We start from the raw sequence: 23,968 nt of genomic DNA on the forward strand, positions 1-23,968 counted from the left end.
TTTCCTGCGCGCTGTGTGGCTCTCTCCTGTGCTAATTCCTGCGTGCTGTGTGGCTCTCTCCTGTGCCAATTCCTGCGCGCTGTGTGGCTCTCTCCTGTGCTAATTCCTGCGTGCTGTGTGGCTCTCTCCTGTGCTAATTCCTGCGTGCTGTGTGGCTCTCTCCTGTGCCAATTCCTGCGCGCTGTGTGGCTCTCTCCTGTGACAATTCCTGCGCGCTGTGTGGCTCTCTCCTGTGCTAATTCCTGTGCGCTGTGTGGCTCTCTCCTGTGCTAATTCCTGCGCGCTGTGTGGCTCTTTCCTGTGCTAATTCCTGCGCTCTGTAGCAATCTGTGTGCACTGTGTGGCTCTCTCCTGTGCTAATTCCTGCGCTCTGTAGCAATCTGTGTGCACTGTGTGGCTCTCTCCTGTGCTAATTCCTGCACTCTGTAGCAATCTGTGTGCGCTGTGTGGCTCTCTCCTGTGCTAATTCCTGAACACTGTGTGGCTCGCTCTGTAGTAATCTGTGTGGCTCTCTCCTGTGGTAGTACCTGAACACTGTGTGGCTCCCTCTGTAGTAATATGTGTGCACTGTGTGGCTCTCTCCTGTGGTAATTCCTGCATGCTGTGTGGCTTGCTCTGTAGTAATCTGTGTGCTCTGTGTGGCTCTCTCCTGTAGTAATATGTGTGCACTGTGTGGCTCTCTCCTGTAGTAATCTGTGTACACTGTGTGGCTCTCTCCTGTAGTAATCTGTGTGCACTGTGTGGCTTGCTCTGTAGTAATCTGTGTGGCTCTTTCCTGCAGTAATCAATCTGCACTGTGTGGCTCTCTCCTGTGGTAATTCCTGCGCGCTGTGTGGCTTGCTCTGTAGTAATCTGTGTACACCGTGTGGCTCTTTCCTGTAGTAATCTGTGTGCACTGTGTGGCTCTCTCCTGTGGTAATTAATTTGCACTGTGTGGCTCTCTCCTGTAGTAATCTGTGTGCACTGTGTGGCTCGCTCTGTAGTAATCTGTGTGCACTTTGTGGCTCGCTCTGTAGTAATCTGTGTGCACTGTGTGGCATGCTCTGTAGTAATCTTAGTGCACTGTGTGGCTCGCTCTGTAGTAATCTTAGTGCACTGTGTGGCTCGCTCTGTAGTAATCTGTGTACACTGTGTGGCTCTCTCCTGTAGTAATCTGTGTGCACTGTGTGGCTCTTTCCTGTAGTAATCTGTGTGCACTGTGTGGCTCGCTCTGTAGTAATTGTGTGCACTGTGTGGCATGCTCTGTAGTAATCTGTGTGCACTGTGTGGCATGCTCTGTAGTAATCTGTGTGCACTGTGTGGCTCTTTCCTGTAGTAATCTGTGTACACTGTGTGGCTCTCTCCTGTAGTAATCTGTGTGCACTGTGTGGCTCTCTCCTGTAGTAATCTGTGTGCACTGTGTGGCTTGCTCTGTAGTAATCTGTGTGGCTCTTTCCTGCAGTAATCTATCTGCACTGTGTGGCTCTCTCCTGTGGTAATTCCTGCGCGCTGTGTGGCTTGCTCTGTAGTAATCTGTGTACACTGTGTGGCTCTTTCCTGTAGTAATCTGTGTGGCTCTCTCCTGTGGTAATTCATTTGCACTGTGTGGCTCTCTCCTGTAGTAATATGTTTGCACTGTGTGGCTCGCTCTGTAGTAATCTGTGTGCACTGTGTGGCTCGCTCTGTAGTAATCTGTGTGCACTGTGTGGCATGCTCTGTAGTAATCTTAGTGCACTGTGTGGCTCGCTCTGTAGTAATCTGTGTACACTGTGTGGCTCTCTCCTGTAGTAATCTGTGTGCACTGTGTGGCTCTTTCCTGTAGTAATCTGTGTGCACTGTGTGGCTCTTTCCTGTAGTAATCTGTGTGCACTGTGTGGCTCGCTCTGTAGTAATGTGTGCACTGTGTGGCTCGCTCTGTAGTAATCTGTGTGCACTGTGTGGCATGCTCTGTAGTAATCTTAGTGCACTGTGTGGCTCGCTCTGTAGTAATCTGTGTACACTGTGTGGCTCTCTCCTGTAGTAATCTGTGTGCACTGTGTGGCTCTTTCCTGTAGTAATCTGTGTGCACTGTGTGGCTCGCTCTGTAGTAATCTGTGTGCACTGTGTGGCTCGCTCTGTAGTAATCTGTGTGCACTGTGTGGCATGCTCTGTAGTAATCTGTGTGCACTGTGTTGTTCTCTCCTGTAGTAATCTGTGTACACTGTGTGGCTCTCTCCTGTAGTAATCTGTGTGCACTGTGTGGCTCTTTCCTGTAGTAATCTGTGTGCACTGTGTGGCTTGCTCTGTAGTAATCTGTGTGCAATGTGTGGCTCTCTCCTGTAGTAATCTGTGTGCACTGTGTGGCTCTTTCCTGTAGTAATCTGTGTGCACTGTGTGGCTCTTTCCTGTAGTAATCTGTGTGCACTGTGTGGCTCGCTCTGTAGTAATCTGTGTGCACTGTGTGGCTCTTTCCTGTAGTAATCTGTGTGCACTGTGTGGCTCTCTCCTGTAGTAATCTGTGTGCACTGTGTGGCTCTATCCTGTAGTAATCTGTGTGCACTGTGTGGCTCGCTCTGTAGTAATCTGTGTGCAATGTGTGGCTCTCTCCTGTAGTAATCTGTGTGCACTGTGTGGCTCTATCCTGTAGTAATCTGTGTGCACTGTGTGGCTCGCTCTGTAGTAATCTGTGTGCAATGTGTGGCTCTCTCCTGTAGTAATCTGTGTGCACTGTGTGGCTCTTTCCTGTAGTAATCTGTGTGCACTGTGTGGCTCTCTCCTGTAGTAATCTGTGTGCACTGTGTGGCTCTTTCCTGTAGTAATCTGTGTGCACTGTGTGGCTCGCTCTGTAGTAATCTGTGTGCACTGTGTGGCTCTCTCCTGTAGTAATCTGTGTGCACTGTGTGGCTCTTTCCTGTAGTAATCTGTGTGCACTGTGTGGCTCTTTCCTGTAGTAATCTGTGTGCACTGTGTGGCTCTCTCCTGTGGTAATTCCTGCATGCTGTGTGGCTTGCTCTGTAGTAATCTGTGTGCTCTGTGTGGCTCTCTCCTGTAGTAATATGTGTGCACTGTGTGGCTCTCTCCTGTAGTAATCTGTGTACACTGTGTGGCTCTCTCCTGTAGTAATCTGTGTGCACTGTGTGGCTTGCTCTGTAGTAATCTGTGTGGCTCTTTCCTGCAGTAATCAATCTGCACTGTGTGGCTCTCTCCTGTGGTAATTCCTGCGCGCTGTGTGGCTTGCTCTGTAGTAATCTGTGTACACCGTGTGGCTCTTTCCTGTAGTAATCTGTGTGCACTGTGTGGCTCTCTCCTGTGGTAATTAATTTGCACTGTGTGGCTCTCTCCTGTAGTAATCTGTGTGCACTGTGTGGCTCGCTCTGTAGTAATCTGTGTGCACTTTGTGGCTCGCTCTGTAGTAATCTGTGTGCACTGTGTGGCATGCTCTGTAGTAATCTTAGTGCACTGTGTGGCTCGCTCTGTAGTAATCTTAGTGCACTGTGTGGCTCGCTCTGTAGTAATCTGTGTACACTGTGTGGCTCTCTCCTGTAGTAATCTGTGTGCACTGTGTGGCTCTTTCCTGTAGTAATCTGTGTGCACTGTGTGGCTCGCTCTGTAGTAATTGTGTGCACTGTGTGGCATGCTCTGTAGTAATCTGTGTGCACTGTGTGGCATGCTCTGTAGTAATCTGTGTGCACTGTGTGGCTCTTTCCTGTAGTAATCTGTGTGGCTCTCTCCTGTAGTAATCTGTGTGCACTGTGTGGCTCTCTCCTGTAGTAATCTGTGTGCACTGTGTGGCTTGCTCTGTAGTAATCTGTGTGGCTCTCTCCTGTAGTAATCTGTGTGCACTGTGTGGCTCTTTCCTGTAGTAATCTGTGTGCACTGTGTGGCTCTCTCCTGTAGTAATCTGTGTGCACTGTGTGGCTCTTTCCTGTAGTAATCTGTGTGCACTGTGTGGCTCGCTCTGTAGTAATCTGTGTGCACTGTGTGGCTCTCTCCTGTAGTAATCTGTGTGCACTGTGTGGCTCTTTCCTGTAGTAATCTGTGTGCACTGTGTGGCTCTCTCCTGTAGTAATCTGTGTGCACTGTGTGGCTCTTTCCTGTAGTAATCTGTGTGCACTGTGTGGCTCTCTCCTGTGGTAATTCATTTGCACTGTGTGGCTCTCTCCTGTAGTAATCTGTGTGCACTGTGTGGCTCTCCCCTTAGTAATCTGTGTGCACTGTGTGGCTCGCTCTGTAGTAATCTGTGTGCCCTGTGTGGCATGCTCTGTAGTAATCTGTGTGCACTGTGTGGCTCTTTCCTGTAGTAATCTGTGTGCACTGTGTGGCTCTCTCCTGTAGTAATCTGTGTGCACTGTGTGGCTCTTTCCTGTAGTAATCTGTGTGCACTGTGTGGCTCTTTCCTGTAGTAATCTGTGTGCACTGTGTGGCTCTCTCCTGTAGTAATCTGTGTGCACTGTGTGGCTCTCTCCTGTAATAATCTGTGTGCACTGTGTGGCTCTCTCCTGTGGTAATTCATTTGCACTGTGTGGCTCTCTCCTGTAGTAATCTGTGTGCACTGTGTGGCTCTCCCCTTAGTAATCTGTGTGCACTGTGTGGCTCGCTCTGTAGTAATCTGTGTGCACTGTGTGGCTCGCTCTGTAGTAATCTGTGTGCCCTGTGTGGCATGCTCTGTAGTAATCTGTGTGCACTGTGTGGCTCTTTCCTGTAGTAATCTGTGTGCACTGTGTGGCTCTCTCCTGTAGTAATCTGTGTGCACTGTGTGGCTCTTTCCTGTAGTAATCTGTGTGCACTGTGTGGCTCTTTCCTGTAGTAATCTGTGTGCACTGTGTGGCTCTTTCCTGTAGTAATCTGTGTGCACTGTGTGGCTCTTTCCTGTAGTAATCTGTGTGCACTGTGTGGCTCTCTCCTGTAGTAATCTGTGTGCACTGTGTGGCTCTCTCCTGTAATAATCTGTGTGCACTGTGTGGCTCTCTCCTGTGGTAATTCATTTGCACTGTGTGGCTCTCTCCTGTAGTAATCTGTGTGCACTGTGTGGCTCTCCCCTTAGTAATCTGTGTGCACTGTGTGGCTCGCTCTGTAGTAATCTGTGTGCACTGTGTGGCTCGCTCTGTAGTAATATGTGTGCACTGTGTGGCTCGCTCTGTAGTAATATGTGTGCACTGTGTGGCTCGCTCTGTAGTAATATGTGTGCACTGTGTGGCTCGCTCTGTAGTAATCTGTGTGCACTGTGTGGCATGCTCTGTAGTAATCTGTGTGCACTGTGTGGCTCGCTCTGTAGTAATCTGTGTGCACTGTGTGACATGCTCTCTAGTAATCTGTGTGCACTGTGTGGCATGCTCTGTAGTAATCTGTGTGCACTGTGTGGCATGCTCTGTAGTAATCTGTGTGCACTGTGTGGCATGCTCTGTAGTAATCTGTGTGCACTGTGTGGCTCACTCTGTAGTAATCTGTGTGCACTGTGTGGCATGCTCTGTAGTAATCTGTGTGCACTGTGAGGCATGCTCTGTAGTAATCTGTGTGCACTGTGTGGCTCGCTCTGTAGTAATCTGTGTGCACTGTGAGGCATGCTCTATAGTAATCTGTGTGCACTGTGTGGCATGCTCTGTAGTAATCTGTGTGCACTGTGTGGCATGCTCTGTAGTAATCTGTGTGCACTGTGTGGCATGCTCTGTAGTAATCTGTGTGCACTGTGTGGCTCGCTCTGTAGTAATCTGTGTGGCATGCTCTGTAGTAATCTGTGTGCACTGTGAGGCATGCTCTGTAGTAATCTGTGTGCACTGTGTGGCATGCTCTGTAGTAATCTGTGTGCACTGTGTGGCTCTCTCCTGAGGCAATTCCTTTGCACTGTGTGGCTCGCTCTGTAGTAATCTGTGTGCACTGTGTGGCATGCTCTGTAGTAATCTGTGTGCACTGTGTGGCATGCTCTGTAGTAATCTGTGTGCACTGTGTGGCTCTCTCCTGAGGCAATTCCTTTGCACTGTGTGGCTCGCTCTGTAGTAATCTGTGTGCACTGTGAGGCTCGCTCTGTAGTAATCTGTGTGCACTGTGTGGCTCGCTCTGTAGTAATCTGTGTGCACTGTGTGGCTCTCTCCTGAGGCAATTCCTTTGCACTGTGTGGCTCGCTCTGTAGTAATCTGTGTGGCTCGCTCTGTAGTAATCTGTGTGGCTCTCTCCTGTAGTAATCTGTGTGCAGTCGGTGTGGCGTCTCCAGTCCTCCCCATCCATAGAGGGAGCTTCCCTCCCTCTCTTCCTCGGTCACACACTCTCCTCACTCACATCCCGTTTCCTCTGCTCTCCTTGTGTGGAGTGGGGGATCAGCCTTGTGACTCGGCTATCAGCCTTAGGCTGGACCGGCTTCTGCCCGGGGTGGGGGGATCGTCCGGGCCGCCAGTGTTCGGAGTGACGTCACAGGGTCCGGATTCTGAACGGATGTGTTAATGGATTCCAGGCCCGGCTATCATCGGGGGCTGGGGGGCGGCGGGAACTCCAATAACATTGCCTACGGAGGCTCGGCCTCTAACTCCCCGGCCCTGACCGGAGCCCAGGCCCGCCGGAGGAAGCAGCCTCCCCGGCCAGCGGACTTTAAACTTCAAGTCATTATCATCGGCTCCAGAGGAGTGGGAAAGACCAGCCTGATGGAGAGGTTCACCGACGACACCTTCTGTGAGGCGTGCAAGTCCACTGTGGGTAAGAGGGGGCGCTGTGAGGCCGGGGGGGCAATGATCAGCCGGGGATAGAGGACCCCTGTATAATCAGTGTGACCAGTCCTGGGTAAGAGGGGGGGCAATGATCAGCCGGGGATAGAGGACCCCTGTATAATCAGTGTGACCAGTCCTGGGTAAGAGGGGGGGCAATGATCAGCCGGGGATAGAGAGAGGACCCCTGTATAATCAGTGTGACCAGTCCTGGGTACCGGGGGAGGGGGATTCCTACAATCAGTATGATGAGTCTTGGAAAGTGGAACTGAGGACATTTGTATGTACAGGGGTTGGACAAAAATATGGAAACACTCCATGACTTGCATTGATGTGGCACTGACAGGTGACACTTCTGGGGCCACACTGATCATCAAGGCACACTGATTATCAGTGCCCTGTCAGCTCGAGAGGAGAGAAATGACGATAACCGGCATTTCCGTGTTTACATGTGATCAGCTGTGATTGGACACAGCTGATCACATGACCGAGCCGTCATCTTTGGCTCTTTCTGTGATCCGCTGTGTCCGGGGGACACAGCGCACCGGCGATCGCCGCGCATGCGCAGTGAGAATGGTAGGACGTCGTCATATGACGTCCTATCAGAACGAGAGAACCACTCTGTGCCCGTCATTGTACTATAGGGCGGGTGGAAGGTGGTTAAGGGGTTTCAGGTGCTGAGAGGTGGGCAGGGTTTCAGGGTCAAGTGACCGCCGTGATTCGCTGTCCCATGATCGTAAAAAGTCTAATCACAAGGGGAGATCAGGACCTTTCTGTGAGACACCGACATATGTGCTGGGAGCTCGCAGGGTGCGAGCTCTCAGCACAGATGTGTTTTCAAATGGTACCCAAATATGCGGCCGCTCGGCGTCAAGGCCCGGCCGCCGAAAGGCTGCATATTTGCGTATGGTCGGCGTCAAGGGCTTAAGCAAAACGTTCACAGGCAAGCTGCAATTGCCAAACCACTAGTGACCGATATTAATATTCAGAAGAGAAGAGAGTGGTGCAACACCCATAAATCATGGACTATGAATCAATAGAAGCTTGTAAGACCGTCTGATGAATCGAACGTCACTGTTCCCAACCACCGAACATGGCAAACACATCCCAAGCTTATGACCAGGGTTGTCTTGCGCTAACGGTAAAACATGTTGGTGGCGCAATCATGGTTTGGACAGCCATATCTTAGTATTCTACAGGCCTCATCATCACCTTGAAAGGTAGAGTCACTGCCAGCCACTGTACAATTGTCCTACCATGTGCACCCCATGATGCAGATATTGTTTCCCGAAGACCGATACATTTACCAAGACGATAATGCACTGATTCGCACAGCTGGTGTTGTCTAATCATGGTTTGACGAGCATGCAGACTAATGCAGGCCATAGACGGGTCGAAAATTGGTCGTTCAATAGGTCAACGTTACCACCATTGGTAAAAAAAATCGGCTGATTTTCGTCTCATCTACAGCCGGCATTTAATAACTTCTGTCCCTTACAGAGAGCTCCGCTATTATATTTGACATGAAAAAGTATTCTGGTTGCAACAATATATCCATTTGTATCCATTTTGGATACAGATGGTTTTATTCGGATACAAATAGATACATTGTTGCAACCGCAATACTTTTTCATGTCAAATATAATAGCGGACTGGAATTCTTTTGCTTCTTCTTTTTCTTTTTCTTTTTCATGCATGTTACGGCTCATGCGCAGATTTTTTATCGGTAAAACGATCGGCTGATTTGCCCATCATTGCCAGGAAAATCGGCTGATCGGTAAAATCGGCCAATTTTTTTTCCAACTTTACCGATAAAAAAAAATGTGCCAAAACCCCAAAAAACGGCCAACCAATTAACCAACTAATGGTGTGAAAATCGTCCCACTAATGGTGCGAAAAAAACATTTTCGGCCGAAAAATCGGCCGATTTTCGACCCGGCTATGGCCTGCATTAGGCTGGCCATACACTATACAATTTTATGTCCAATTTCCTTTAGATTTACCTTCATCTATGTAGTGCAAGAGCCTGCCTAATTGGATACAATTGAAAGCGTTGTAGGTTTGGCCTCCTATTATATGGTTTTTGGTAAATCTAAACCAAAAATCTCAAGAAAATTGTATAATGTATGGCCAGCCAAAGTGTCCCACCTTCCCTGGGCATAGCATTCGTCGAACCTCAATATCATAGAGCCGCTATGGTCAATTTTGGAGAAAAAGATTCAGGCTTCTTTTTCGTTTCCAGCATATCTGTGAGAACTGGAATGATTTTTGCATGAAGAGTGGTACCAGACTCCATTATCCACCATCCAAAACTTACAGATGAAACTCGAAAAATTAGAATATCATGCAAAAGTTCATTTATTTCAGTAATGAAACTTAAAAGGTGAAACTAATATATGAGATAGACTCATTACATGCAAAGCAAGATAGGTCAAGCCGTGATTTGTCATAATTGTGATGATTATGGCTTACAGCTCATGAAAACCCCAAATCCACAATCTCAGAAAATTAGAATATTACATGCAATCAATAAAACAAGGATTGTACATAGAACTATATCGGACCTCTGAAAAATAGAAGCATGCATATGTACTCAGTACTTGGTTTGGGCCCCTTTTGCAGCAATTACTGCCTCAATGCAGTGTGGCATGGAAGCTATCAGCCTGTGGCACTGCTGAGGTGTTATGGAAGACCAGGATGCTTCAATAGCGGCCTTCAGCTTTTTTTCATTGTTCGGTCTCATGTCTCTCATCTTTCTCTTGGCAATGCCCTATAGATTCCCTATGGGGTTCAGGTCAGGCGAGTTTGCTGGCCAATCAAGCACAGTAATCCCACGGTCATTGAACCAGGTTTTGGTGCTTTTGGCAGTGTGGGCAGGTGCCAAGTCCTGCTGGAAAGTGAAGTCAGCATCCCCATAAAGCTGCGGAAGGAAGGAAGGAAGCATGAAGTGCTCCAAAATCTCCTGGTAGATGGCTGTGTTGACCCTAGACTTAATGAAGCACAGTGGACCAACACCAGAAGATGACATGGCTCCCCAAATCAACACAGACTGTGGAAACTTCACACTGGACTTCAAGCATCTTGGAGTGTGTGCCTCTCCATTCTTCCTCCATACTCTGGGTCCTTGGTTTCCAAATTAGATGCAAACGTTGTTCTCATCAGAAAAGAGGACTTTGGACCACTGAGCAACAGACCAGGTCTGTTTTTCTTTAGCCCAGGTAAGACGCTTTTGACGTTGTTTGTTGTTCAGGAGCAGCTTGACAAGAGGAATACCACATTTGAAGCCCATGTCCAGGATCCATCTGTGTGCGGTGGCTCTTGATGCACTGACTCCAATCTCAGTTCACTCCTTGTGAAAGTCTGCAACACTTTTGAATGGCCTTTTCCTGAGAATCCTTTTCAGGCTGCGGTCATCCCTGCTGCTTGTGCACCTTTTTCTTCCACACTTTTCCCTTCACATAACTTTCTATTAATGTTCTTTGATGCAGCACTTTGGGAATATCCAACTTCTTTTGTAATTCCCTTTTGAGGCTTTCCCTCCTTATGGAGAGTGTCAATGATGGTTTTCTGCACAACTGTCAGGTCAGCAGTCTTTCCCATGATTGTGATTCCTACTGAACCCTTTGCAGGTGTTATGGCTTAATTAGCTGATTAGAGTGGGACACTTTGAGCCTAGAATATTGCACTTTTTCACAATATTCTAATTTTCTGAGATTGTGGATTTGGGGTTTTCATGAGCTGTAAGCCATAATCATCACAATTATGACAAATCACGGCTTGAACTATCTTGCTTTGCATGTAATGAGTCTATCTCATATATTAGTTTCACCTTTTAAGTTGCATTACTGAAACAAATGAACTTTTGCACGATATTCAAATTTTTCGAGTTTCACCTGTATATTTGCCAATTCCCAGGAGAATTCAGGCCGTCTTGGATGCCAAAGGTAGTTCAACACCATATTGGGTAACAATTTTGGTCGTTTACCTAATGTTTCCATAATTTTGTCCAACTCCTGTAGCTCAACCCCCTCAGGAGCCGCTTTGTAATTTGGGTTTTTTGTTCTGTGCCTCGACTTTGAGACCATCTTCAGCCCCTCTGACAGACTTGGCTAAATGACAGCAACTGCAAGCACCTATAGGAGCACCCATATACAGTATCTCACAGAAGTGAGTACTCCCCTCACATTTTTGTAAATATTTTACTATATCTTTTCATGTGACAGCACTGAAGAAATGACACTTTGCTACAATGTAAAGTAGTGAGTGTGCAGCTTGTATAAGTGTAAATTTGCTGTCCCCTCAAAATAACTCAACATACAGCCATTAATGTCTAAACCGCTGGCAACAAAAGTCAATGTATTGGTGTAGTTAGAATAAATAGAGATTTAAGCATACAGAAGAGTTCAGACACAGTCTGTTAGACTGTATAATCACTCTGCCATGTTAGAATAAAGTTCTGTATCACTAGACTGGTATTAACTCCTTAATCAGCAAAGTCAGAAATAAACAGTGCATACAAGCATGAAAATGATTGGAAAGGTACACTTTTTTTTTTTTTAATAACAAACATGTTGTACTTACTAGTGGTGCACCGAAATGAAAATTCTGGTGCCGAAACAGATACCGAAAATTCAGAATGCATTTGGCCGAAAACCGAACCAAAATGCCTGCGTATGTGGGGAGGCTTTTTTTTTTTTTTTTTTTTACTTTCATGTATTTTTTTTTTTTTTAACATGATTTTATTGCTATCACATAGGGGACCAATAGTCCCCTATGTGATAGCATATGAGTAACAGGTCCTCTTTCTGGGGGAGGAGGTGGGGGGCAGTGTGTGCAAGGAGGGGGCAGGAGAGGAGCAGTGTATACAGAGAGGCTCCCTCACTGGCTGTCGCTATATGTCAGTGCCGTTTTTTTTTTTCCTTCACTATAGCTCACAGAATTAGCTGTCACTTTCCAGGAGCGAAAGGAAACTTTGTTTCTTTTATCGCAGGAAATAAACTAAAAGGAAACTTTGTTCCTTTTAACTTGGGAAATAAACTAGAAGGAAACTTTGTTTCTTTTAGCTGGGGGGAAAGTGACAGCTAATACTCTGAGCTATAGTGAAGAAAAAAAAAAGCCGGTAATTACATTTAAAAACCGGCACTGACATACAGTGAGTCACTGTACACACTGCTCCTCTCCTGCCTTTCTCAGCCGCCCCCACACACACATCTGCAGTACACACAGTCCCCTGTATCGACACCTATATCGACTAAATTTTTCCTATCGGCAAAATGCTGATAGGGCTATTTTCGACCGATATGTTTCAGTGGTCGGGATTTCGGTGCATCCCTAGTACCTTTGTAATAGTTTTGCACAGAGCAGCCCAGATCCTGCTCTTTTCAGGTCCCTTCTGATGCTTCTGGCTCCTCCCCACCGCTGAGTGCCCCCCATAGAAAGCCACTTGCTCTGAGGGGCACTAGTGAATGCTTGCTCCCGCGCCGCCTTGTGTCTCCATAGGACACACAGAGCATGGCTCAGTCCTGCCCCTCCACTCCTTCCTCACTGGCTGTAATTGACAGCAGTGGGAGCCAATGGCTCCCACTGATGTATCTGAGCCAATGAGGAGGGAGAGACCCAGAATAGCCTCTGTTCTTATGCACATTGCTGGATCAGGCTCAGGTAAGTATTAGGAGGGGCTGAAGTACTTTATTTTCATGCATAGAATACAGTAAGGTAAAAAACCTTCGGCCTTTAGAACCTCTTTACCTGCAATGTGAATACTAATGCTATACCTAGTCTAGAGTGCTTTCCAGGAGAATAGCTAAGATATGGTGCAATATCCCCTGAGTGGTACCTCTTAGCATAAGCAGTAGGTGAAGGTGCTGTGTAGCAGCTGTAAAGGAACAGGCTTTAGTCCTAACTCTTTAGCTGGCTAGTGTTGGGGCCCAGTTGTACGATTGGTGCATGTAAGACTAGTAAATGAAGAAGCGGAAGCAAGCAAGAGCACAGGATCAGTGTATGTTTGTATTAAAAAAACATAATGGCATACTTACATGTGAAATAACTGTATAACAGCCAGGAAGAGCAGGAGGGGAACACTGCAATGGATGGCAAGACCACAGGGGAGCTGCTGTGATGTTTGGCTCCTGTCTGTGAGACCAGACCTACATCAGTCATGCACCCGACGGGTACCGTCAACCTCACATGCATATAGAGTGCATGTGGAAATATTCCCATTGAAGCCTGCAGGTAACAATACGGCTGGCTGTATTGTCAGCTCCTAAATGGTTCAGTCTCTCTAACAGCAGATAAATCTACACATCAGCAGCTCACCTGTCCCAGTGTTATTGCAGCTCACCATCCAGTCAAAAACAACAATTAGCCCACTTTCTGCTCTGTATCCAGCCATCTTTCCCCCTCAGGGCACTGCTATGCAGCATTGGCTGTACACTGGACACCAATATGCACTCTCCAGTCTCCCTCATGGCAAGAGGAAGCTGTGTCCTATACAGTCTAAGAAAATGCAGCTCTTGTCTCTCCCGACAATTTCTCTCTCTGGGAACACAGTTCAAAAGCTCTTGATAAAAGCAGAGTCTCTCCTCTGGACTCCCCACAGTGCAGTGCAGTCTGTTGAACTCTTCCTGCTCAGCACCTCCCTCCCTGTTGCTGATCTGGCTGTTATACAGCTCAGCACCACAGGGCGGCAGCTACAGAGAGCAGCTGCAGCCAGTGTTTCACTTCGCTAAGGACCTTGCTACATTTCTAACACTTGTGAGCAGGCAGGCTATTAATTGCAGAAGAGACATATGTCTACCTACTTGCCTGCTCGCAGGATTCCTCTGCATGTAAACTGAGCTTCACATGTGCAGCTTACATTGCCATCACAGTTCCCTATGTGCTGGGATGACTGACTCCTGCACATAGGAATCAGTAATGTCATCATGTACTGGCCAGTGAAGAGGACCGAAGACCGGCACTCGGGAAGAAGACGGGAAGACATGTATAATCACAGTATGATGGGTCCTGAGTAAGGAGGTGGTAGAGCTACCTTTTGCCCAGCTCTCCTGAATGCCTTTATCCTGGTAGGAGAAAAGCAGGGACAAAAACGCACCTAAAGCTGTATTTATGTAAATATGTTTAGGAGTGTCAAACGCTTGGGCGTTAATTCATTTAATTTATCAGGACAATAATTTATTCTAGCTATTAATATGAATTAACACTAACACACTAAAGGAGCCTAGCATTAACACCCATTTAGGCTCCCCAAGCTTTTTTTTTTGCCAGAATGCTGCTGCTTTTGAAGCGCCGTTGGCAGTGGGGTTTTTTTTTGTTTCATCTTCCTCGAAACCCTCCTAAATGCCTATGTGTGCATGTATACATAGGCTAGCTTTGAGGGGAGTTTAGAGGCACAAAAAAAAGTCAAAGGCTCCTATTTTTTCATGTCCATTGTGCAGGAGGCTTGAAGAGGTAGGATAGGACACATCCTGTATAATCACAGTGTGGTGGGTCCTGGGTAAGGAGGGGTGTTGGGCAAGGCACACAGTGTAATGAGCCCTGGGTATGGAGTGGAAAAGTGATGTTTATGGAACAGAGGCTATAATGTGCCACTTTTTATACTGGGTAATAGTTTGATTTGGGTACCTATGCAATGGCTCAGATGCCAGGCCTAACTTAAATGTATGGTAGTCACTTATGTTTAGACACCTTGACATCCAGATGAATGGGCCCCAATGCACCTCAACACAAAATTTAGGGCGTGTGGAATTTTCAGCACAAATTGCATTGGGTTGCTATCAAAATGAATGATGCAGAAGTTCATAGTGAACAAGCCTAAGACAAATTTAAAGCGGATCTTCACCCTCTTTATACTGTTCCCTCCAGTCCACCCCCCTCCCAATGCATATTACTTGCTTTTTCTAATGACATTCACAGTGTTCGCTGTGCCACGTCACATATCCCAGGAGGCATAGTGCTTAATTCAAAAAGGAGGAGGAGGGGCGGGCCTAGCTGTGTGTCATTGGGAAGCCCGCTCAGTGAACCCAGAAGAGGTGGTGGGCGTTTTGAGTAAATCAGAAACAACATGGCGGCACAGGGCTGAGTGGTAGCAAAAGATAGGAGGAGCTCAATAGGACAACACTGGGTGGGTTAGTACCTGAAATGGGAGAACCCACCTCTCTGTAAGCGGGGGTAAAAAAAAAACCCACAGGGGTGGTTGGGTAAAAATTCACTCTGAAGTAAAGGAAATTCCACGGCTGCTATTGTGCTGAACTCTCAGTAAAATGGTGGTTGTCTGGCTGTTATGTCCGTGTTTTGTTAATGAAAGGCTGAGGCTAGGGTGGGTACAGTGACAAGGATTTTAGGCAAATGCAGCAGCCAGGCATCTAGCATTTTGGGGAGAGATCTCCTTTTAGATTTCTCATATCTGTAACTCATATTTCTCTTATGACAAGTACTGTAATAGCATCAATGATGGTCCAGACATTTCCAGATTGCAACTGCATGTCAGCATTCAGTAGATGGTCGGGGCGGCAGTACAACTGCAGCTCAACCACTTGGTTTTACTGTCACCTGGCCGCATATGTGTACAAATAGTGAAATAATTTACCAAACCTAACATATATATGGCATTGGCCTTGGTGGGTGAGAAGTCTCCCATGGAAGCTTGCTGAGCCATTCCAGGGTCTCTATACAGGCAGCTTCAGCTGAAGGTCAGTCTATTTTGTTGTTGAGCTACAGCTGGGATTTGACACTATTGATATAGAATTTGAGCTGTCAAAGCACAGCTGTCTTGTTGATTCCATCCCCCACCATGTAACAACACTCATCTGTCTGTCAGCCATGCTGGCATTGAACACCAAGCTACCAAGCAATTTAGCGCACATGTTCTGGCTCAAGTTGTCCTAAAGTAATGGCATTTATGACTTCCAATTTTTAGATATGTTGTTGAAAAGACACTGTGAAGTTATATGCATCCTATTATTATTATTATATTTTCCTGTGGGTTTAATTAGACCTGTGATTCACAGGTTACAGTGTGATGTGTGAAAATGTTGTCCTCTACCTAATATCACCCCTAACATAAAGGGTGAGAAACTGGGAGGAGGGCGTCTTGGCATAGCCGTGTGATATTTCACCTTCCAGAACGAATCAGATGATGAGAGAGTTTAGTCAAATACACGCTGGAGGGCATTGCGTTTAGTTGTGTCTCCAATGTCCTCAGAGTGGAGCTGGGAATGTTTTCTGAAGGCCAGGCCCATCCTGCTTTTGTGACACAGCAGATAAGGGGGGGGGAATGTTGACGCTCAACAAGTGCAGAACATATGTTCAGAGAGCACGCCTCGTAGAATTTCCATCATATCTCTGTATGATCCAAGATTGAGACGTGCAGCTGACTTGTGTTCCCTCACTGTACAAGCACCTGTTCATTCCAAGATGAAAAGTATGGAAAACATTAAACTTAAATTCCAAGCACACCACAGATAAAATACATTGAAATACAATATTGAGGGCTGTGTTTACACTTGCAGCTGGGGGATAGTAAAAGCACGTGGTTGCACTGCATTTTTACTACCCTCCCCATCTGCGCCTTAAACTGCAAATGATGCAGTAAGGTGTACACATGCCACAATTATCCCTCTGTCCTGTTCAGCAGGCAGTACTGCCTAGTAAATTTGACCCACTCAAGTGAATGGCGATACTACAAAAACTGTAGCTGCTGACTTTAAAAAAAAACAGCCACTTACCTGTCCCGCGGTGTGTCCCCCGCAGTCCATTTTACCGGCCGTCATATATTCTAGGAGGCCGGCATCTTCAGTTTGGGCACCCGGCTGTGACTGCCTGCTGGGTACCCACTGCACATGCGCAAGTAGCGCTGCGCTTCATGAATGGTCCTGTAGTCTTCTGGGACCTGTTACGTGTCCCAAAAGACTGCAGGGAGGGAGGACACCTTCTGGTCGCCTAGGCGATCGGACCGGAAGTAGGAGCGGGTACCTGTCAAATTCGGGTACCCGCTTCTGCCCCCCAAAGGTGCCAATCCTTAATAGGAATGCGGGGAAGCAGTCCTTAAAGCGGAAATTCCCATTTTTGGTGGCGCTCCTCTTTAACTACTTGCTACTGGGCACTTTTATCCCCTTCCTTCCCAGGCCAATTTTCAGCTCTCAGTGCTGTTGCACTTTGAATGACAATTGCGCGGTCATGCAGCATTGTACCCATATGAATTTTTTTTCACATAAATAGAGCTTTCTTTTTTTGGTATTGAATTGCCACTGGGTTTTTATTTTTTTGCATTATAAACAAAAAAAAAAGCAAAAAATTTGAAGAAAAAAAAGTTTTTCTTTGCAAAATTTTATAATAGAATCAAACAGATAATTGTTCTCCTTCACTGATGTGTGTTGATGATGCTGCACTAATAGGCACTGATAGTCATGTGATCAGCTGTGTCCGTAGGACACAGCGATCACTGACAGTGCAGGGTGCGCGTTCTGGGAGAACGTCATATGACGCCCTCCCAGAACTGGACATCCTCTCTGTAGCCATCTTATAGCTATATTGTGGTTAACTTCTGAAACTGATTATGAAGTATTAGCTGGAGTTCAGCTTCAATGTGTTACTGTATTAAAACCTGCTAGTACTTTAACACTTCCCTCTCCCCCAGACTGACAATGCTGCTGTCCAGATTTGCCCTCTGTGCGCCTTCATCCTGAGTGATGTCTGTATAATACAGGAGGTGTGTTACTGGCCAGATCACTGGGGGGGGGCTAAATAAAGAAAAAACTAATACAGCCACCACATCTAATTATTGGTAAGCAATATATTACATCTTTGGTTTTGGTTTAATACTTCTTTAGACAAGGTGTTGAGGAGGCGCCATAACGCTGCTAGGGATCACTCTTCAGAGGGCAAAGCTCATGTAAACTATCTTTAACCACTTGCCCTCTAGAGGATTTACCCCCCTTAATGACCAGGCCTCTTTTTGCTACTCGGTGCTGCACTAATTCAACTGATAATTGCGCGGTCATGCAATGCTGCACCCAAACAAAATTTATGTCCTTTTTTTCACACAAATTGAGCTTTTTTTCGGTGGTATTTGATCACCTGTGCAGTTTTTATTTTTCACGCTATAAACAAAAAAAGACTGAACATTTTGAAGAGAAATTATATTTTTTACTTTCAGCTATACAAAATATATAGTAAACTCAAAGTTATAAATTTAGGCCAAAATGTATTCTGCTACATGTTTATGGTAAAAAAAAATACCAATAAGTGTATATTGATTGCTTTGTGTGAAAGTTCTAGTGTCTACAAACTATGGTATAGATACTGCAATTTACACAATTTTTGTGCTATACAGCGCTGCACTAGTTTAACTGACAATTGCGTGGTCATGCAATACGGTACATAAATTAAATTTATATTCTTTTTTTCACACAAATAGAGCTTTCTTTTGGTGGTATTTGATCACCTGTGTGCTTTTTATTTTTGGCGCTATAAAGAAAAATGTTTGAAAAAAAATTTTTTTTTTTTTTAAAAAAAGATATTTTCTCATTTGTCATAAAAAATATCCAAAAAAAAAATCAAATTTCGTCATAAATTTAGGCCAAAATGTATTCTGCTACATGTTTTAGGTTAAAAAAATCCCAATAAGTGTATATTGATTGCTTTGTGTGAAAGTTATAGCATCTACAAACTATGGTATATATAATGGAATTTACACAGCTTTTACTTTCTGACTGCTTATCACATTTCTTGAGGTGCTAAAATACCAGGATAGTACAAACACCCCCAAATGACCCCGGAAAGTAGACACCCTAAGCTATCTGCTGAGAGGCATATTGAGTCCATGGAAGATTTATTTTTTTCCACAAGTTTCTGGAAAATGACAAAAACTTTTTTTTTTTTACACAAAAGTTGTCATTTAAATTATATATTTCTCACAAAAGCCATGGGTATATGTGGAATTACACCCTAAAATACATTCTGCTACTTCTACCGAGTATTTATTATTTATTTCAGGTACTTATATAGCGCCGTCAATTTACGCAGCCCTTTACACATATATATATATGGAGTATGGGGATACCACATGTGTGACTTTTGGGAGCCTAGCCACATACAGGAGCTTGAAATCCAATGACCACTTTGAAAGCCTGAAGGTGCGTAACTTCCCCATTTCACTTCCTCACTACCTATCACAGTTTCGAAGGCCCTGAAATGCCAGGATAGCACCAAACCCCCCCAAATGCCCCTTTTTGGAAAGTAGACACCCCAAGGAATTTAAAAAGAGGCATGGTGAGTATTTTGCAGATCTCATTTTTTCTCACAAGGTTTTGAAATATAAAAAAAGAAAACAAAATGTTTTTGTTTTTTTTTATATTTTCCAAAAACTTGTGGCAACAAACGAGATCTGCAAAATACTCACCATGCTTCTTATAAAATTCCTTGGGGTGTCTACTTTCCAAAAAGTGGTTATTTGGGGGGGTTTGGTGCTATCCTAGCATTTCAGGGCCTCCGAAATGTGATAGGTAGTCAGGAAGTGTAATGAGGAAATAAAGCCCTTTAAAAGCCTGAAGGTGCTTATTGGATTTTGGGGTCCTGTATTTGGCTAGACTGCCAAAATGTCTCTCACATGTGGTACCTCCATACTCGGGAGAAGTAGCAAGATATATTATTATATTAAAAAAACGATACCAGGATGATGCCTGCAGCTGTAGGCATCATCCTGGTATAACCATTCAAACTCCAGTGATGTACCAGTACGTCGCTGGTCCTTTTTGGGCATATATGCTATGTTCTTTTTTTTTTTTTTTTTTTTTTGTATGCAGCCTGTGGACTGAATGAAAAAAAGAGAAGAAATCTCTGCCAGAAAAAGTGTGTAGTATGCCCACCATTAAAATATACTGCCCTGCATCCACCCACTTCTAATGGTGGGCATACATTAGGTCACACTATGCCACATGCGCCAGTTCCAAGATTGAACAAATGTTTAAATAGTGTCATGCTTGAATAAAAAACTATCTTGCCACTACTCCCCATGTAGTCTGGACATCTGGGGGGCTCCCCGTGACTATCTTTTCTGCAAGGCGGCCAGAAAAATTAATGAGGGACTCATCAATGCAGATTTTTTGCTGGGGAGTATAGACATGCTTAAGTTGATTTATGAGGAGCTGAATTTTGTGGAGCTGGTCAAATTCAGGGTCACCTTGAGGATGACTGAGTGTATTGTCGTTGAAATGCATAAAACACATTATACTCTCATATCTATGCCTGGTCATGGCAGCAGAGAACACGGGCATATGATGAATCGAGTCTGTGGACCAATACAACCGCAATTCATTTTTTTTAGTAAAGCCCATGTTGGGGGTTAGGTCCAATAAAAATATAAATTCGGAAACCGGGTTTCCATGCGAAAGGTCTGGTAGGGTTTGAATTTGGGCTGGCGGCGATACATTGTTGTGCATATAAATTGCTTTGATCCACAATCAATGCATACAGATCTTACATGAAAAACGGCTCCAAAAAATCAAGGGGAGTAGTTAAATTTTCTATTTGCACCTGAATTCCGGGTTGGGCAGTGAATGGGGGAAGTACGGGTGCTGCAGAATTTGTGGGCTGCCAATTGGGATTTGCAAGCACATCCGGAAGGATACTAGGGGCTCTATGGGCCTGTGTGCGAATTCTTGGTGGTTGCGGGACAATACTTGTGCTCGCTGCCACACCAGCTTGTACTGCACTTATGGGACTCGCCACGTCACCAAGTGATAATGCAGTGCTGGTATTATTACACAGGATTTATATAGCGCCAACAGTTTGCTCAGCGCTTTACAATATAACTGGAGACAATACAGCAACAATACAGTTCAATACAAGAGGGTTAGGAGGGCCCTGCCCCTTGGAGCTTACAATCTAAGAGGTATGTGAAAGACCAGGATGCCGGTGTTTGCCAGTTCACCAAAAGGCACTAGTACTGGCACTCTACTGCATATGAGAGTCATCAAAATTTACTGGCAAGTGCTAACAGAGATCAGGCCTGATTCTGCGAACACTGCGGTTTTGTGTGCAGTGTATCAAGTGACAGTGACCTACCGGCACTGCACTTGCTGGGGGAGAAGGGGGGGTAAGCGTAGGGGCTAAACACAGGTGCCGGGGCTGATACCGCTAACGCTGCATTTTTGAGGATATTATACTAATGTAAACGCTGATATTGTGCTAATCTGCTCAAAGATATTGATCCGTTCAGACACTATACTAGCAATGGAGGTTTATTGCGTATGAGCGTCTTCCTGGCAATCGAAGGGTTAAATGTGATTACTGGTGTACTGACAGGCAATCTGGCGCCATCTGGGAGGGGCTTGAAAACCACAGGAGCGCGAATCATGTATATATTCATATATTCAATCATGTATGTATTGCGCGGTCATGCAATGCAGCACCAAAATGAAATTTACATCATTTTTTCCCACAAATTGAGCTTTCTTTCGGTGGTATTTGATCGCCTGTGTGTTTTTTATTTTTTGTGCTATAAAAAAAAGACCGACAATTTTGAGAAAAAAAAACTATATTTTGTACTTTTTGCTATAAAAGATGTCCAGTGAAAAAAAATTTAAAAATCAAACTTTGTCATAAATTTCGGCCAAAATGTATTCTGTGACATGTGTGATCATGCGATCAGTGCCGCGGGCAGGGCAGTCGTGCGGCTTGCGCGCGCGCCCCCTACCCCGGAATGCAGGATTACGTTGCACGGCGCAGTGCCTGTGTATCCAGGGCCATGCAACTGTTCCCGTATATCTGTCAGACTTGGCTGTGTAGGTGAGCCAGTACAGCCAATGCATGTGCATTCACTAACATGGGCTGCCTGTACTCAGCTCAGCACTAGGACAGAAAATTACATAAAGGGCTGGCTAAGCAGTAGCACACTGACAAGTTTGTCTATGCTCTCTATGCTTGTATGCATTGTTAGACTGACAGCACTGTAAAAAGGGCTGACTAGCTAACACTGAGGACCATTCCAGTGTTAATTGAATGTGTGTATTTCTTTAAAAAAATGCAGGTATTCATCCTGGGAAACTGCATATACATTAGTCCGGTGTGACTGGGGGCCATACAAATGTTACTAGGCTCTTTTAATCTCTAAGTCCTGATGGTTTTCCTTATACAGAACAGTATGAATCAGGAAAATACTGCGTTATGACCACTAGATGCAGATGAACATAGGAAATATTTTTTGCTATGACTGTCCGCTCGAGCTGGTGGCCATAATTCAGTTTGTTTTATTTTTTATGATTGAAGAACATTCAACCTGGAGAGAAAATAGCCTCAGTTCACACAGAGGGGTTTATTTACTAAAGCTGGAGAGTCCAAAATCAGACTCCCTTCTGCATAGAAACCAATCAGCTTCCAGGTTTCATTGCCAAAGCTTCATTGAACAAGCTGAGGTTAGAAGCTGATTGGTTTCTATGCAGAAGGGAGTCTGATTTTGGACTCTCCAGCTTTAGTAAATAAGCCCCAGAGTGTCTATACATGCAGGTTCACTGGATGAATAGTTCTGCAATTTTATAAATGCACCTGCAATTTTATAAATGCACCTCTTAAGTGTTCAAGAGATTACTAACTTTATATCAGTAATAGTTGAAAATGTATTTGCTTTCTAACATATCTGACTACAGTAAATTCTCTTTTTAACCCCTTGATGCTGACCTCGCACAAATATTCAGCTTCACTGCACTGGGCTTTTTGCTGTGGAGCAGCATGTTTGCACATCTCCCTTTGTGCTGGGACCGCTCCTCCCGACGCGCTCCAAGCACAGAGACTAGAGTCTCGCCGTGAGCCCCAGGTCCCGTACTAACGATCAGAACCCGAATCTCCTGTTTCTGAGTCACCTGATCACTGTGATAGCCTCTGATTGGCTGTCACAGTAATCAGTCACTGTGAAGCCCGCCTCTGTGGTTTTTTTTCTGAATCTCTCTCCTTTCAGAGAAAAAAAAAAAACAGTATGTAAAATAAAGAAATATAAAGAAATAAAAAGAAAAAATACCTAGATCGAGGTTTGATCTAGGTCAGTGCCAGCGTTAGTGTTTGGGTCAAAGGTCATGGTCAGTATATTTTTGGCAGGATTTTTTTTTTTTTTTTTAGACTAGTGTCAGTATGTTTTAGGTAGGACAAAAAAAGCAAAACGATGCGCACTGTTGCTTCTGGGCTGTGCTACAGGTACAAATAACATACACATATGTGGCATCGATCATGGAGCAGGAGAATTTATTTTTGGTTGTTCTTTGGTGGTAGGTGATGGTAGTAACAAGAAATATATAGAGCAAAATTTTAAAAAAATTATTTTTTGGGGGTGTCAGTTTTCGTTTGATAATATAAAAGAAAAAAGGTGATATCCATAATCATTTACCATGAAATGAAAGCCCAATTTGTCCTGAAAAAACAACGTCTAATTCACCTGGATACACAAATTAGTTGTGATGATATGTACGGTTTTACTAATACATGTCAAAGTTGCAAAATTGTGCTTAGGCATTAAGATTTCTTTTACCCTTAGGCGTGAAGGGGTCAGTATACTCAATATGCTTGGAGTTAAGCTTTAGAATTCTGCAGGATGATCATACTCAAGAGGTATACTGACTTTGATTTATAAACCTTTATCCCTACCCAGATAAACTAATTAGTACTTGGTGTCTGTAGTTGGAGCTTTCACATCTAATTTTAGTATTGGAGGAACTAGAGGTGCGAGACCCCTGGTCACAAATAGCAACAGTCAGAGGAGTGCAGTGAGTCCTCACAAGGGGCACATATATCAGTAGGAGTACCTCTGATATGACCCAGGGTTATTTCTGCTTGTAAATGACAAGAAGTGATGAATCGTTGTAACAAGTATGCCTAAAGGTTGCCCATAGCTTAACTGAACTTTGACTGGTTCAGCAGGGACGTGTGTGACCGCTCCCACTCAACAAAAACCAATCTAACGATTTATTTCTGTCAAACAGGCTTGTTGAAAGTTTCTCGATCAGCAGCTACAGCCAATGGGCTGCTTATTTTTACTGCAGCTGCTGATCGTGGCATTCTGAGAATGGAGAGTCCAATGTCAGAATACAATGTCTCAGCATGGAGGATACACCCTGATTGTGTGGATGGAGGAATCCCTACACTTTTTCCATTTACTCGCTGGCTGAATGAAAAATGTGATCCATCTATGGCCAGATTTAGGCGGTGTTTACACTAGCATCAAAGTTTGAGGTGGATCAGGTTGAGGAGGAGATGTCGCCTCCTCACAACCATTTTAACCCTCAAAATGTTGACCTACTGCATGCAGCCATACATTGCACATGGTTGCAACA

General features: G+C 44.9%; 1 protein-coding gene across 1 annotated transcript in view; it reads left to right on the forward strand.

Annotated features, from left to right (window-relative positions):
- Window positions 1–6,221: 6,221 nt before the first annotated feature.
- The window catches only part of RAB12 (RAB12, member RAS oncogene family), a 49,405-nt gene continuing 31,658 nt past the window's right edge, over window positions 6,222–23,968 (forward strand). The window contains exon 1 of the mRNA XM_089670984.1: window positions 6,222–6,642. Within this exon, the coding sequence (XP_089527110.1) occupies window positions 6,393–6,642 (250 nt within the window). The 5' untranslated portion in view covers window positions 6,222–6,392. The remainder of the gene's footprint in view (window positions 6,643–23,968) is intronic.

This window comes from Staurois parvus, unplaced genomic scaffold (genome assembly GCF_062004578.1).
Source record: "Staurois parvus isolate SC_StPar_1 unplaced genomic scaffold, SC_StPar_1.0 ptg000097l, whole genome shotgun sequence".
Lineage (NCBI taxonomy): Eukaryota > Metazoa > Chordata > Amphibia > Anura > Ranidae > Staurois > Staurois parvus.